This window comes from Scyliorhinus canicula, chromosome 16 (assembly GCF_902713615.1).
Source record: "Scyliorhinus canicula chromosome 16, sScyCan1.1, whole genome shotgun sequence".
Classification (NCBI taxonomy): domain Eukaryota; kingdom Metazoa; phylum Chordata; class Chondrichthyes; order Carcharhiniformes; family Scyliorhinidae; genus Scyliorhinus; species Scyliorhinus canicula.
The window spans coordinates 10328466-10341067 of record NC_052161.1 but is presented as its reverse complement, the minus strand read 5'-3'; the positions used below and the strand labels follow the sequence as shown (position 1 = coordinate 10341067).

The window sequence follows — 12602 nt, the reverse complement described above, 5'->3', positions numbered from 1 at the left end:
ATCCTTCATTAAATATGGAGACCGATACTGTATTCCAGATGTGGTCTCACTAATGTCCCGTAGGAACATTAACCTCCCTCCTTCTGTATTCGGCATATTTCAGTCGATACGGAACCCTGTTTTACTTTATAAACGATGATGTTTACTGCATTCTTCCTGATGATCGTATTGGGAGTCTAGTTATAGGAACAGGACGAGGCAATTTAGCCCTTAAGTCTATTCCTCCGTGGCTGATTTGTGGCCTAACTTCATAAACTCGCCTTTTTCTCTGGAATCTCCATACATTAAGTTGACAAAATGTATCAATCGCAGGTTTAAAATTAACAATGGAACCAGCATCCGTTGCCGAAGAGAATGATAAATCTCCTTGGTGCGTTGCATATCGAAATGTTTCTTAACGTCACTTCTGAAAAGTTGGACTAATATTTAGACAATGTCCTCGAGTGATCTGTTTCTAACAGGCAGGGCAACGTATAGACACTGCACCAATGTATATCTGATCAATCCCCAGGCCGAAATGGGAAATTTTTCAAGTTGAGACCAGCAATTCATCTGCCTTTGCATTGGCTCTCTGAGCTGACAAATGGGTTCCTCAGGAGCATTTAAATATGCCAGGAACAGAGAACGAGCTCTCATTAAGTTCGCGAGAAAGAAGCTCGGCGGTTTGGGTAAAGTGCGGCACTTTATTAGAATTAAAGTCGGCCTCTGAAAGCCCATTAGAATGGCTGGAATAAACACACCAACTTCCCTCTCCTCTGCCGCCCCTTTCACAACCAACTTTCCACTCTCTGCAGATATAAATATCGCAGGCTGCCTGGGCGCACTTGGCGATTGTGTTATCTGCTGCCCCGCTATCTTATTTTTCTTTCTGAAAAGGATTTAAAGGTTGCTTAACTCCTCTCTCTTCAAACCCCTTCCCTCCTCGGCGTCTGTGGAGGGTCGCCGCAATCTACGACCATTCGACAGCTGTCCCCCCCCCCCCCCCCGCCGCTCACAGCGGAAAGTCAGCCCCGATAGTGTCACATCCTATCGGTCGACACTGCCGGCGTGGTCTGCTGTCGGAATTTTAATTGAAATAGATGTGTGCCTTTTACTTGATAAGGTATTAATAAACCCGAGATTATAGACTTGAAAAGACAAGTGCACACAATATAGATTGTACAATGTTGATTTATCACGCATGCGATAATGATTGAGGAAATATAAAACCGGGCAATTATTTATATTAGAAAAAAATACTCTATTTAATATATATCAAAGTCACCGACAGTAAATTTATTTTTGAACCGATAGAAAAATGGTACCAGTTAAAGTAACGTTTATTTAATAGCTTTTAGGAGTTACAATCTCAAAGAATCATAGAATCCCCACAGTGCCGTTCGGCCCATCGAGTCTGCACCCACCCTCCGAAAGAGCCCCCCTGCCTAACTTGTTATGAATGTTACTTTTAATAGACAGGTTTGTTTGTATCGGGGCATCGAATATTATAAATTAACATTAAGTGGGTGGAAATTAGTTAACAATCCTCTGCTAACAACATGCACCCACAAAACGCCCGTACCAATTTCTGAATGTCGTTAGCCTGCCCTTGTCTTTATGATACTTGGTGAATCGGAATACTCTTCCAGGGGTGTTAGCAAATCGTGGAGTTGTTAAAAAAGCGCTGGATATTGCAATAGGAGTGTCAGGACTAATAGAATACTTCCATTTATAAACATGGCTCTCTGAAGCAGCTGACGGGCCGAATAGTCGCTGCCTTCTAACCCTCTCTACTCTCGGCTCTGTTCATACTCCCTGACCAATGTTTTCTGTGGTTCCTCGTGGAAATAAAAATCCGGGAACCGTTTCTAAGGGCCCCTCCAGCACAGAGTCGGGATTCCAGTGTATTCCCAACACGCGGGAGCGGCCGACGTTCGACGGGGCTGGGGGGGGGGGGGGGGGGTCGGGAAATAAATGATGTACTAAGTTACCAAAGTGAGTTTTAAATATGTTTATAATTTGAAGTCTGACAGCGAAAGTGGCAACGGTCAAAATGATGATCCCGTTACATGTCGAGTTAAAGGGAGATCTGGCAAGGTGATAAGGGCGGGTGCGGTGTAACATTTTTGCACTACTGAGAACCCCAGCTGGTGAAATTAACAAGATAGATGTGCATTCGTCCAAACTCCTCTCTTTAAACACTCATGATTCAATCGTATTTCATGGCACGATGGGAGCGTTTAACTGGGTTAAAGTGCATTCAAATCATTGCCTTCCACTCATTCATTTATAAGCAAGTGATAGGAAGGCAGTGCAATAACATTAATTCAGCTCTGATGGGCTGCCACATATTTTGTTATGTTTTAAAAGTAGACCGTGCGAAATTGGACGGCGAGTGAACTCGCTTTTCATCGCGTCTTCAAAAGATGTGACCAAAACAAAATAAAAGGCGTCTGTGAACACCCAGGAAATATCCCGCCCCCTCCCCTCGCAGGCGCATAGGTGACATGGCGCCTCGTTCAGTCATCTTGGAAATTCTCGAAGTGCTCCCTGCTGTAAATGAAGCCAGCAAACTCCACTGGCGCATCTCCGTTCACCTCGCCAATTCAATTAGAATGGATCGCGCGGAGGTGGGGTGCTGTTGGAGGTGTGTGTGCTGGGGGGGGGGGGGGGGGGGGGTTGGTGAGAGTTCATTTGTCACTCCCGATACCTGTCCAGTTTGCGGTTTGGCAACTCCGGTTAAGATCGCAACTTCCGAGAAAATCGCAGGCGGAAACATCCAACCCAAACGCAGAGAGAAAAAAAAACAATGGAGCGGATTTTAATTCTTTCTGAAAATGGAAAGTGGTGATAAATATTGATAACGCCGTATTATTAATCAAACTTTAAATCGTCAATTTCTATCATTTTTCTTCCCTCCTTATTGCCACCCACAGCAGAATCCAATGTTGATGCTTTAGGAATCCCCACACGCTTTGATAAACGAATGCATTCACCTTCCTTCTCGATGTAGCTCGGTAAGTCAGTGTTGAATTAAGAACTAATTAATTATGTTAGGTTTGCTGATCTGGAGAGAAGCCGCTTGACAAAATAATTGGACTGGTTCCTGGAACAGCGTTTAACGAAATCGGCTACTTCGCGTGGGGTTAGACGGCGAGTCGTGGACAATCGGCCATCCGGCAGGGAGGTAAAAAAAATCGCCGGTCAATATTTAAACCGAAATTCACCAAACCCAAATCCACGCGCCGCGAAATATCTCTCTCCATTAGCCAGCAGATACCCGCAGCAAGATCTAATCTCAGCTTACCTTATACATTCGAAGGATGGGCGGTGAGATTCGAATGCAAAGCGAAAGCCGGAGAAAACACTGAGGCCTCGTGGAGATTTGTTTTGGAGTTTCACTGAAGCGCGGAGGTTAAGAAACATCAACACTTCAAGCAAAAAAAAACGTGGGCTATTGCAGTGCTCCACAGAGGAGCATGTTTTGTCAGAATGTTTACAAATCTGTTTTAATGCTGGTTCAAATTAGATCTGTGTACCGTTTCTTGATTCTTTACAAAAACGCATTAATCTATAAGAATAATCTTTATTAGTGTCACAAGTAGGCTTACATTAACACTGCAGAAGCAAAAATGGCAAACTATGCATTAGCTGTATTATTTGTAAATAACATTTCATATCAAAGAAACGATCAGTTGTTGGGTTCGATAACATTTTCTGTCTTTTAAAAGACAGTAGAATGTAAACAATTCCATGAGCGAGGATGGAGGCTATTGTGAATGAAGTGGATCGAGTGGTTTATTTAGCGGGTGTTTGACGTGACAAAAGGGGGGGGGGGTCTTTATCTCATCTGAGAATGTTACTTTTAATGAACTATGACAGCACACAGTCGATTATAATTCTACTTAAGCAATTACATTTCCACTGATCGTTTTTGTGAATCTTTACCGACCTCAGCAAAGCCGCTTTTTCTTAGTACGGGCGACCATTGTGAAAATCCCCAAGTATTGAAGGGGAAAGGGGTATAATCCGCAATAGAGTCGCGATATCCCCGATTTTCACCAGCCCCACTCTCCGCCCGCAGCTCCCTAATAAACCTGAATGCAATCTGATAACAAAACTGCGTCTTTAATCTGAACACAATGCAATTATTTCTTGGAAGAAATTACGCAAATATTCTGAGACACCTTGTTATGCCTCAGGCCTAGTCACAGAATGTTTTTAATCTAATTTTTTTTTGGGGGGGGGGGGGTGCCCTGAACAACTGGACTCCCCCAATCAAGTGGGGCATGTCATTTAGATTAAATAATAGTCGCGGATCCTTCTCTGTGGTCAGATTATCGAGAGGAAACACCGATAAGCGGAAAATGTGAATTGGAGGGGACTATTTTCCTTAAGGAGCAAGTTATTGATTTATTACATGTGTGCACGGCACAAGTTCACGGTTTGAGGCGCTTTTGCTAAATTCCCCCAAATTCTGGACGATATAACTTGAGATCGAAATTTATATTCAGCCCTATTATAAAATATAATATATAATATTTATTATCGTCACAAGTAGGCTTACATTAACACTGCAATGAAGTTACTGTGAAAAGCCCCTCGTCGCCACATTCCCAGCGCCTGTTCGGGTACACAGAGGGAGAATTCAGAATGTCCAATTCACCTAACAAGCACGTCTTTCGGGACTGTCCTGAATTTATGAACGGCTTAACTGGCAAGAGGCCTAATGAGCAAAGACACACTTATCGGAGGAGAAGTACAATTGCAATGGTGACAAATTATTTCTTGTTGCTTGTTTCTAGATTTGCAGAATTTAAAATGCTCAAGAGATATTCACTGACTGACAATGATGAAGGTAAAATCGCCTCTGTTTATTCTCAACGATTCTATCTCTGATAGGGCCCAACATGGAGGTGTGTAGTTTCAGAGTTAATTAGTTTATATATTCTGCTCCATGGTGGCCGCTACAAATGTCTATTATTATATTTTTTTATTATCATGCTTCATAATGGTAGCTACCAAGTATTTTATTTTTTAACCACGAATTCTGAAGTTGCATTCTGATTGAAGAAGCAACAATCTCTTCAACAGAAAAATCTGCTCAGTTACATTAATCCCCCGTATGTATGAATTAAAATTGAAGATATGACAAAAAGACTCTTGAATTGCACCTTGAGAGAATAAATATTAGAAAGTCACATGGATTGACCTTTAACAATTCCGATTATCATTATAAATATTAATCACACTACTGTCCCTGTGATGATTTTACAGCATTCACGATCAATAGTTACTTCGCACTTTATTAAAATACTACCTTCTAGTGATTATGTTTTGTACGCAATTAATACTACATAGGCAACGGCAGCAGTGAGGATAGTTTAAAGGATTTTTTCAAATGAAATTATGGATATCGCCTTGTTTTTAAGGAAACTCGTTGGATTTGCTAAAATGCACACTGTTCGGTTTGATTTGTTATAAAGAAAAAAAGAACGCAGCCGACACTGCACATCGATAGTATCAAAGCAAAGACTAACAAATATAAATTCGGATTGCTTTTTGCATCAGTTCACCCGGAATAAACCCTGCCCGGTTACTGCTGCTTGCTGCTGGAGAGAGCGCGCGGCCGCGGCCTTCTCCTTTCCCGGGGATGCCCCCCCCCCCCCCCCCCGAGCCTGGGGAAGCACGTGACCCACGTGGGGGGCGGGGCCGGGACACGCGCTGAACCAATCGGCGGCCGGGTGACATCTGGGCACGCCCTCCACCCCTCCCCCCTCTCCGGCCTCATTTGCATCCTCAGTGCCAGTCAGCCAATGACGTCCCGGCGTCCCTCCCCGCCCTGGCCTACCCCCTCCCCCGCTCCCTCCATTGTGACGTCACCCGCTTCCCGGGGTGGCCGAGCAGCAACAAAACTGGGCTCGGCGATTCTGCACAGTGTGCAACCCATTGGCTGCGGCGGAAAATCCCACCGCATTCACTCCAGCTACATATCAATGTTACAAGAGAGAGAAAAAAAGACTGTGCAATTAAAGGGACTCTGAGATCTTTTGTTTTCGGTTGCAATTTAGGTGGGGGAGAAAAAAGCGTGCTGGATTTTTCTCATTTTTTTTGGCGGAAGAGAGATTAAGCTGGTGGATTTATAATTGATTTCCTCGCATCTTGCCTGATGATGCTTCCGAGCCCGGTCACATCGACGCCATTCTCGGTCAAAGACATCCTGAATCTGGAACAGCAAACGCGCCAGCAAGTGGCCCGTCACTTACAGCAGAATGCACCGGCTCAGTTCCAGCCGCCGCCTTCGTGCATGCACGCCGCGGGGGAAGCCTCCAGCTTCTCGGAGGGCGAGGAGAAGATCCCCTTTCTGAACTCTCTGTCCGTGCACGACAGTCAGGGGGATGTGAGCCTTTCTCCCGAGCTGTACGTTCACGCAGCACTGAGGAGCCCGTGTGAAATCAAGTTGGAAGAGGAGATCCTGGGGGATGAGGACAAGAGTAAGTAGCTGCTGGTGCGGAGTATTTGTGCAGGGGCCATTTGGAGCAAAGCTGTGGTCAATCTGAATCCGTTAAACTGTAAACCTGCAGAACTGAAACGTGCTAACGCTAAATTGCAGCTTCAGAAAAGTTTTGCAAAGGCCGAGTTGTTTTGCTATTTTACTCGAACCTGAACCCTTTACATTTTGATTTCTGTGCTCAGCCAGTTAAGGTATACCCCCTCCTCTCAAGTAATCATTTGAAAATGAAAGGAAAATTACACAGCGTTCGAAATCACTTTAAAAAGTATTTCCCAGGATATTGGGAGCTAAAATGCACTCTTAAAGTCTCCCGTCAGATTGTATTCATCTGGAAGAGTATTTATAAACTTTGCTTTGTAATAATCGGTTATTATACAGAAAACACGAGGCCCACATTTCGATTCAGAGACACTAATGTTATAAACACAGTCCCTAACTGTAATCTGGGTCCTCGAACCAGTTCTGTGGGCTGCGAATTGTCCTCGTTTACTTGACTTGCAATGTCCATGTTTAGATCGGGTTGCAATCTACAGTGTCCCTGCTAGCATTTAAACTGTTCAAGCAGACTCCATAACCGTGCGACCCATTTTAGGCCTGTGTATGAGGTGAGCACTGACAACGATTAAAGACAAAAAGTTGCTAATCCAGACAGTCAAGTAAATATTTCATTAATATTGTACATTGGTGTGTGCGTGGGTGTTCATCCATCTCGCTGCTAAAGACGGCAATGAGATCGGTCAGAGAATAGGAAGAATGTGGCATTTTAATGTTTTTTTTTACGTCTACAAATGGGAGCGCTCACATTTTAAAATACAGATCTTGGCAACCGATGCGGACTAGTACAAACTTTGAAAAATAACGTGGGTTAATAAATGTACGTGGCGGTTTTATTTTATTTTAAGTAAATTAAATGAGCGACCCCGTCTTATTAAGGAATTGAAAGACAGCATAAAAAGGGACGAGATATGCACATCGGTATATGTTCCGAATTGTCTCCTCTTTTTCCCTCGTTTAAGCACTCTGTAAATATCTCGATCACTGCGTGATGTTCCTCGCAAGTTATTATTGCAAAACCAATAAAACACTTTAAAGAAAGGACGAGGTGATATTTTATCCTTTAATTTGAATTTAACATTTGAATTTAACAATACAATTGAGCGGCCAGAGGTAGAAAGAAAATACATTTCTCAATCCCAAATATAGTTACAATCGCCTCTTCAAATCTGTCTCATCTAATGTTGGTTGGAACGTTCGCCAATCGTATCCATTAACTGGCTCAGAAATCTTTGCCTGGGACTCGGAATTATGTTAACTATTGCTCTAGTATTTCTTTTAGGCGCGGGGTTGTGTGTTATGGTAGGAATTTACCCTCCCTATTGCAAGGGGTAAGTCAAGCATGCGATTAATGGTTCGGTCATGTTTTTTTTGCAGAAACCTGCACATTGAAAAAATCTCCAGAAAGCGATGACAATAAAGGGGAGGTTGAGCGATCGAAGCAGAGGCAGAGACGGAAACCCCGCGTGCTTTTCTCCCAGGCTCAGGTGTTTGAACTGGAGAGAAGGTTTAAGCAGCAGAGGTACCTGTCCGCCCCCGAGAGGGAACATCTGGCCAACACTCTCAAACTCACCTCCACCCAAGTCAAGATTTGGTTTCAGAACAGGCGCTACAAGTGCAAACGGCAGCGGCAGGACAAATCTCTGGAGATCGCCGGCCACCATCACCCACCACCGCCCAGGCGGGTGGCCGTCCCCGTGCTGGTCCGAGATGGCAAGCCTTGCATAGCAGGATCCCAAAGTTATAGCAGCCCTTACAGCGTCGGCGCCAACGCTTACGCTTACAACGGCTACCCCGCCTCGTATGGCACTTACGGCGGCACCTCGGCGTACAATGCGAACTATAGCTGCACCTACACCAGCATCCCAACCCTGCAGCCTTCCTCGGCACCTAATGCCTTCATGAACGTGGACCTCAGTAATGTAAACAGCGCAATGCAGACGCCGCCTCATCAAGGAGCCGGCGTGCCGGCATGTCAAGGGACTCTACAGGGCATCAGGGCCTGGTAAGGTGACTTGTGAGGCGAGTGCCTTTGGACATTTTTTTTAACGTAGTTCATTTGAAAAATGAAAAAGAGATATCACAAAAAACAACAACATTATGATCACATTTCAAGAATGGCCCGCTTGGAAAATCCCTATTGATTGCAGATCGATGGGATGCCATCCGTAAATATTAGCCTGGGTGTTTTATATTGTATATTCTTTTCTAACCCATGTAATTTACAATCCTATATGGTTCAGTTGTATGTTAGAGTTCTACGGGCAGACCTGCACAAATAATTTTCCACATCCTGCTTTCCAGAGTGGGGCCACGTCGACAGCAAACTCAGAAAGGGAATCCATGATGAGAATTGTTTAACGGAGACAGGGGAATGGGAGAATTCCATCACATTTCGATTGCAGTTGCCTGGGATTTTTTGTTGTTGTTGTTCAAGGGTGTTTCGCGTCCTTCAGCACAGCTCTCTGCTCCAAGGAAGGGAGGCAGAGGCGGCATTTATCAGTCGGAGAAAGGACCCTACACAAAACGGACATCAAATGAAAACCGAAAAATTGACATCCAATATAAAGCGACAGGGAAGCACTCAGCGGGTCAGACAGCATCTGGGGAGAGAGAAGCAGTATTTTCTGTTCGTTTTTTAAAATTTCAGATCTCCAGCATAATTTTGCCCTTTTTTTGGTTTCCTATTAATTCATCAATGGTTAGGTTGATAAGGCCAGCAATTATCGCCTATATCGCGTTGCTCTGAGCAGGTAGTGGGCCAGCTTATTGAACTGGAGTAGTTTTGATTGATCGAGGCAACGTCAGGGGGGCAACTTAGAGTCAACCACTCTGGTGCGGGACTGGAGTCACACACACAGGGCAGTCAGGCAAAGACATGAATAAAACCACTCGGGGTCTTTTTTTTATTTACGGACCGCTATAGGTCGTTTGCATTGATGCCAGCTTTAAAAAAAAACAATTTCTAGATTTTGTAAGCCGAATTGTCCAAACCTGCAATGCTGGGACTATGAAGCAACAGTCACATTACACTTACCGTGCCAAACATGGAGGCTCGATTAGTTTTACCCTAACCCTGCCCAATGCGGAACTCCCATCCTTTCCCGCTGTCACAATTGCAAATCAGGGGTTTGCCTCGCGCATTGTCGCGGGTTCGCTGCCCGCGCGGTTGAAGGGAAGCGGCGGGAAGCAGAATGTAAATATTCAGGAACATTACTAAAAAGCAAAGCACCGCGACAATATGCGAGCAGGAGCTCCTTTCGGGAGAGGCAGAGAAAGAGAGAGAAAATAATACATAAAGAATGTTGGCCAAAAGTTCTACCCTCACTCGAAATTGTACCTTAGCGATGTGCTTAAATCCGTGCGATAATGTATAAAGTTATGTATATAGCAAAGCTTATTGTCTGTGAAGCCCCCCCCCCCCCCCTCTCCCAGCTTGTATAATACACTCTGCTGTTCAAAACTGCTGGAATACATACACTAAAGTGGAATTAAGAAAAATAAATAAATGTTGAGGTGCAATATGTTCAGAATGGAGTCCCTTGTATATTTGCTTTGGGTCCATTATTTTCGATGGGCGCCCGGGTTAGTTCGAATATAACGTTCCGGTAAAGTTGCACAGGATTCTGTGTTTGTTTGGGAAGGGAGCGTTTTGATTATAACACCCCTTCTAAGAAGGCTTCCCAGTAATTGTGTGGCTCGTTTAACATTCGTACATCCAGCTAACCGCTCGTCAGAACGTACCTCTACTTTAAACATCCATTTTATTTCTTTTTAAGTGTTGAATGGATAGAACTGGCAAATAGCCCTCCCTCACAATGCGTGGGTCTGCGGGTTGTAAGAGGCCTCGTTGTTTGCATCATTGCAGATTTAGTCCTCCCGACCAACTGCTGGTGAAGCGGAGATGTCAGGTTAGAAATGAAATGGACTGGGGCCTTGAGAAATCCCTGAATGTAACAGCAACAACAGACGTGCTAACTGTAACGGAAGCGTCATTTTCCATTCAAATATGTCTCAGGGGAAATCACTTCTCTTAAAAAAAACGATAGTCTTTTTTGAAGAAATAAGAAACCCTGGGCGAAAGTTAATTCCATTTTTTTCTCAAACGCAGCCATGAAATGTTTATTCAATCGGCCGCGTCAACCGCCCAAAAAGCTGCCTTTGTGCGATCGTGTCCTTTGCTAAATTGCCTCGCAGAGAGAGGTGGAAAGGCCATCTCCTGCCGCACTCGACATGAATTGTTCATGTGCCAAGCGCCGTGAAAGGGAAAGTTATTATATAGAAAAAAAAAAGCCCTTTGAGAGATGTGATTAGACGCCCTAAGTACACTGAAAGAATGTGCGAGTTAGGCTCCGAAGCACCTACAATGGCTTTTATTACTTTGTGGAACAAAAGGTGGGTTGTCGGAAGGACGAAGGTTTCGCCTAGACAAAAAACCCTAAAGACCCGAGATTGACATTTGTAAATATGCCCCCATTTAATAGGCTGATTAATAGAACGGTGCCCAAATTATGTTTGCTTTCTTGCGTCTCAAGCCCTCCTCCCCATCTTAACTTTTTTTTTTGTCCGCGGTGAAAGGCGTTTGATTAGGGGAGGGGGAGATTCCTGCAGCAACTCGCCGTCTGAAGGGCGAGAGAACATAGGGTTCAGCGGGAGGCAGGCCGAGCCGAGCAGGCTGGTTATTGTTACTAGTCTAGCAACCTGTGCTGGGGCATTTCAGGCGGTTGCAAGTTTCCTTTTCTTCTTGTTTCAACATCACATTAGAAAGAGAGTCAAAGAAATGGCAGGAGCGAAGTTAATACACGTGCACGGTCTGTATTTGGCATGTGCATGGTCTGCATTAGTCATGTGCATGGTCTGTATTTGGCATGTGCACGGTCTGTATTAGGCATGTGCACGGTCTGTATTAGCCATGTGCATGGTCTGTATTTGGCATCTGCACAATCTATTAGTCATGTGCATAGTTGTATTGGGCATGTGCACGGTCTGTACTAGGCATGTGCAAGGTCTTTATTAGCCATGTACATGGTCTGTATTAGACGTGTGCATGGTCTGTATTAGCTACGTGTATGGTCTGTATTAGACGTATGCATGGTCTTTATTAGGCATGTGCATGGTCTGTATTACCCATGTGCGTGGTCTGTATTAGACATGCGCATGGTCTGTATTAGTCATGTGCACGGTCTTTATTAGGCATGTGCATAGTGTGTATTAGGCATGTGCACAGTCTATTAGGCATGTGCATGGTCTGTATTAGGCATATGCATGGTATGTATTAGGTGTGTGCACGGTCTGTATTAGGCATGTGCACGTTCTGCATTAGGCATGTGTATGTTCTGTATTAGGCATGTACATAGTCTGTAATAAGCATGTGCATGGTCTGTATTAGGCATATGCACAGTCTATTATACATCTGCACGATCTATGTTTGGCACGTGCATGGTGTATATTAGGCATATGCACAGTATGTATTAGCATATGCACAGTGTGTTAGGCATGTGTATGGTGTGTGTCAGGCATGTGCATGGTCTGCATTAGACATGTGCAAGGTCTATATTAGGCATGTATAATTACAGAATATATCCATAAATACAACATTTTATAACGCTTTTAAAAAATCAATCAATTGCGCTGGCGGCGACCTGCTTGACAGGGGAGGGGAGAGAGGTCCAGATATCTCACACTCCGGCGAAAGCAATCACATGAAATTAAATTGACGCGCGATAGTGAGAAAGGAGGAAACAATATGTCTTCGTGAACTGCTTGTAATACCTCACAGACAGAACTCTAAAATCACAATTATCTCCAGCTTCCCTACAGGGCGGAATTGTTGGTACTTACCCCCCGATATCAAGATAAAACATTATTTCTGACATTTAAGTTTGCGATTGCCGAATTATATCTGGAGATTGCATCGTTTCTATGTGTTGCATTTATAAGTATTTATCTAATTAAACTAGTAGGTGTAAACTACATAAACTGAGTATATTTCTATGGAAGTATATGAATTATACAGAATGTAAAAAATATAAAATGTAAGTGTTCCCTCGTCTCT

At 44.0% G+C, this 12602-nt stretch overlaps 1 protein-coding gene across 1 annotated transcript; it reads left to right on the top strand.

Moving 5' to 3' along the window:
* Window positions 1–2589: 2589 nt before the first annotated feature.
* On the top strand, window positions 2590–10077 carry nkx2.3 (NK2 homeobox 3). Its single transcript, XM_038773392.1, has 5 exons — window positions 2590–2626; window positions 2916–2996; window positions 4785–4837; window positions 6051–6473; window positions 7925–10077. Exons 4-5 carry the CDS (start codon window positions 6149–6151, stop codon window positions 8554–8556), a joined length of 957 nt encoding a protein of 318 aa, XP_038629320.1. The 5' UTR covers window positions 2590–2626; window positions 2916–2996; window positions 4785–4837; window positions 6051–6148; the 3' UTR covers window positions 8557–10077.
* The last annotated feature ends 2525 nt before the right edge of the window (window positions 10078–12602 follow it).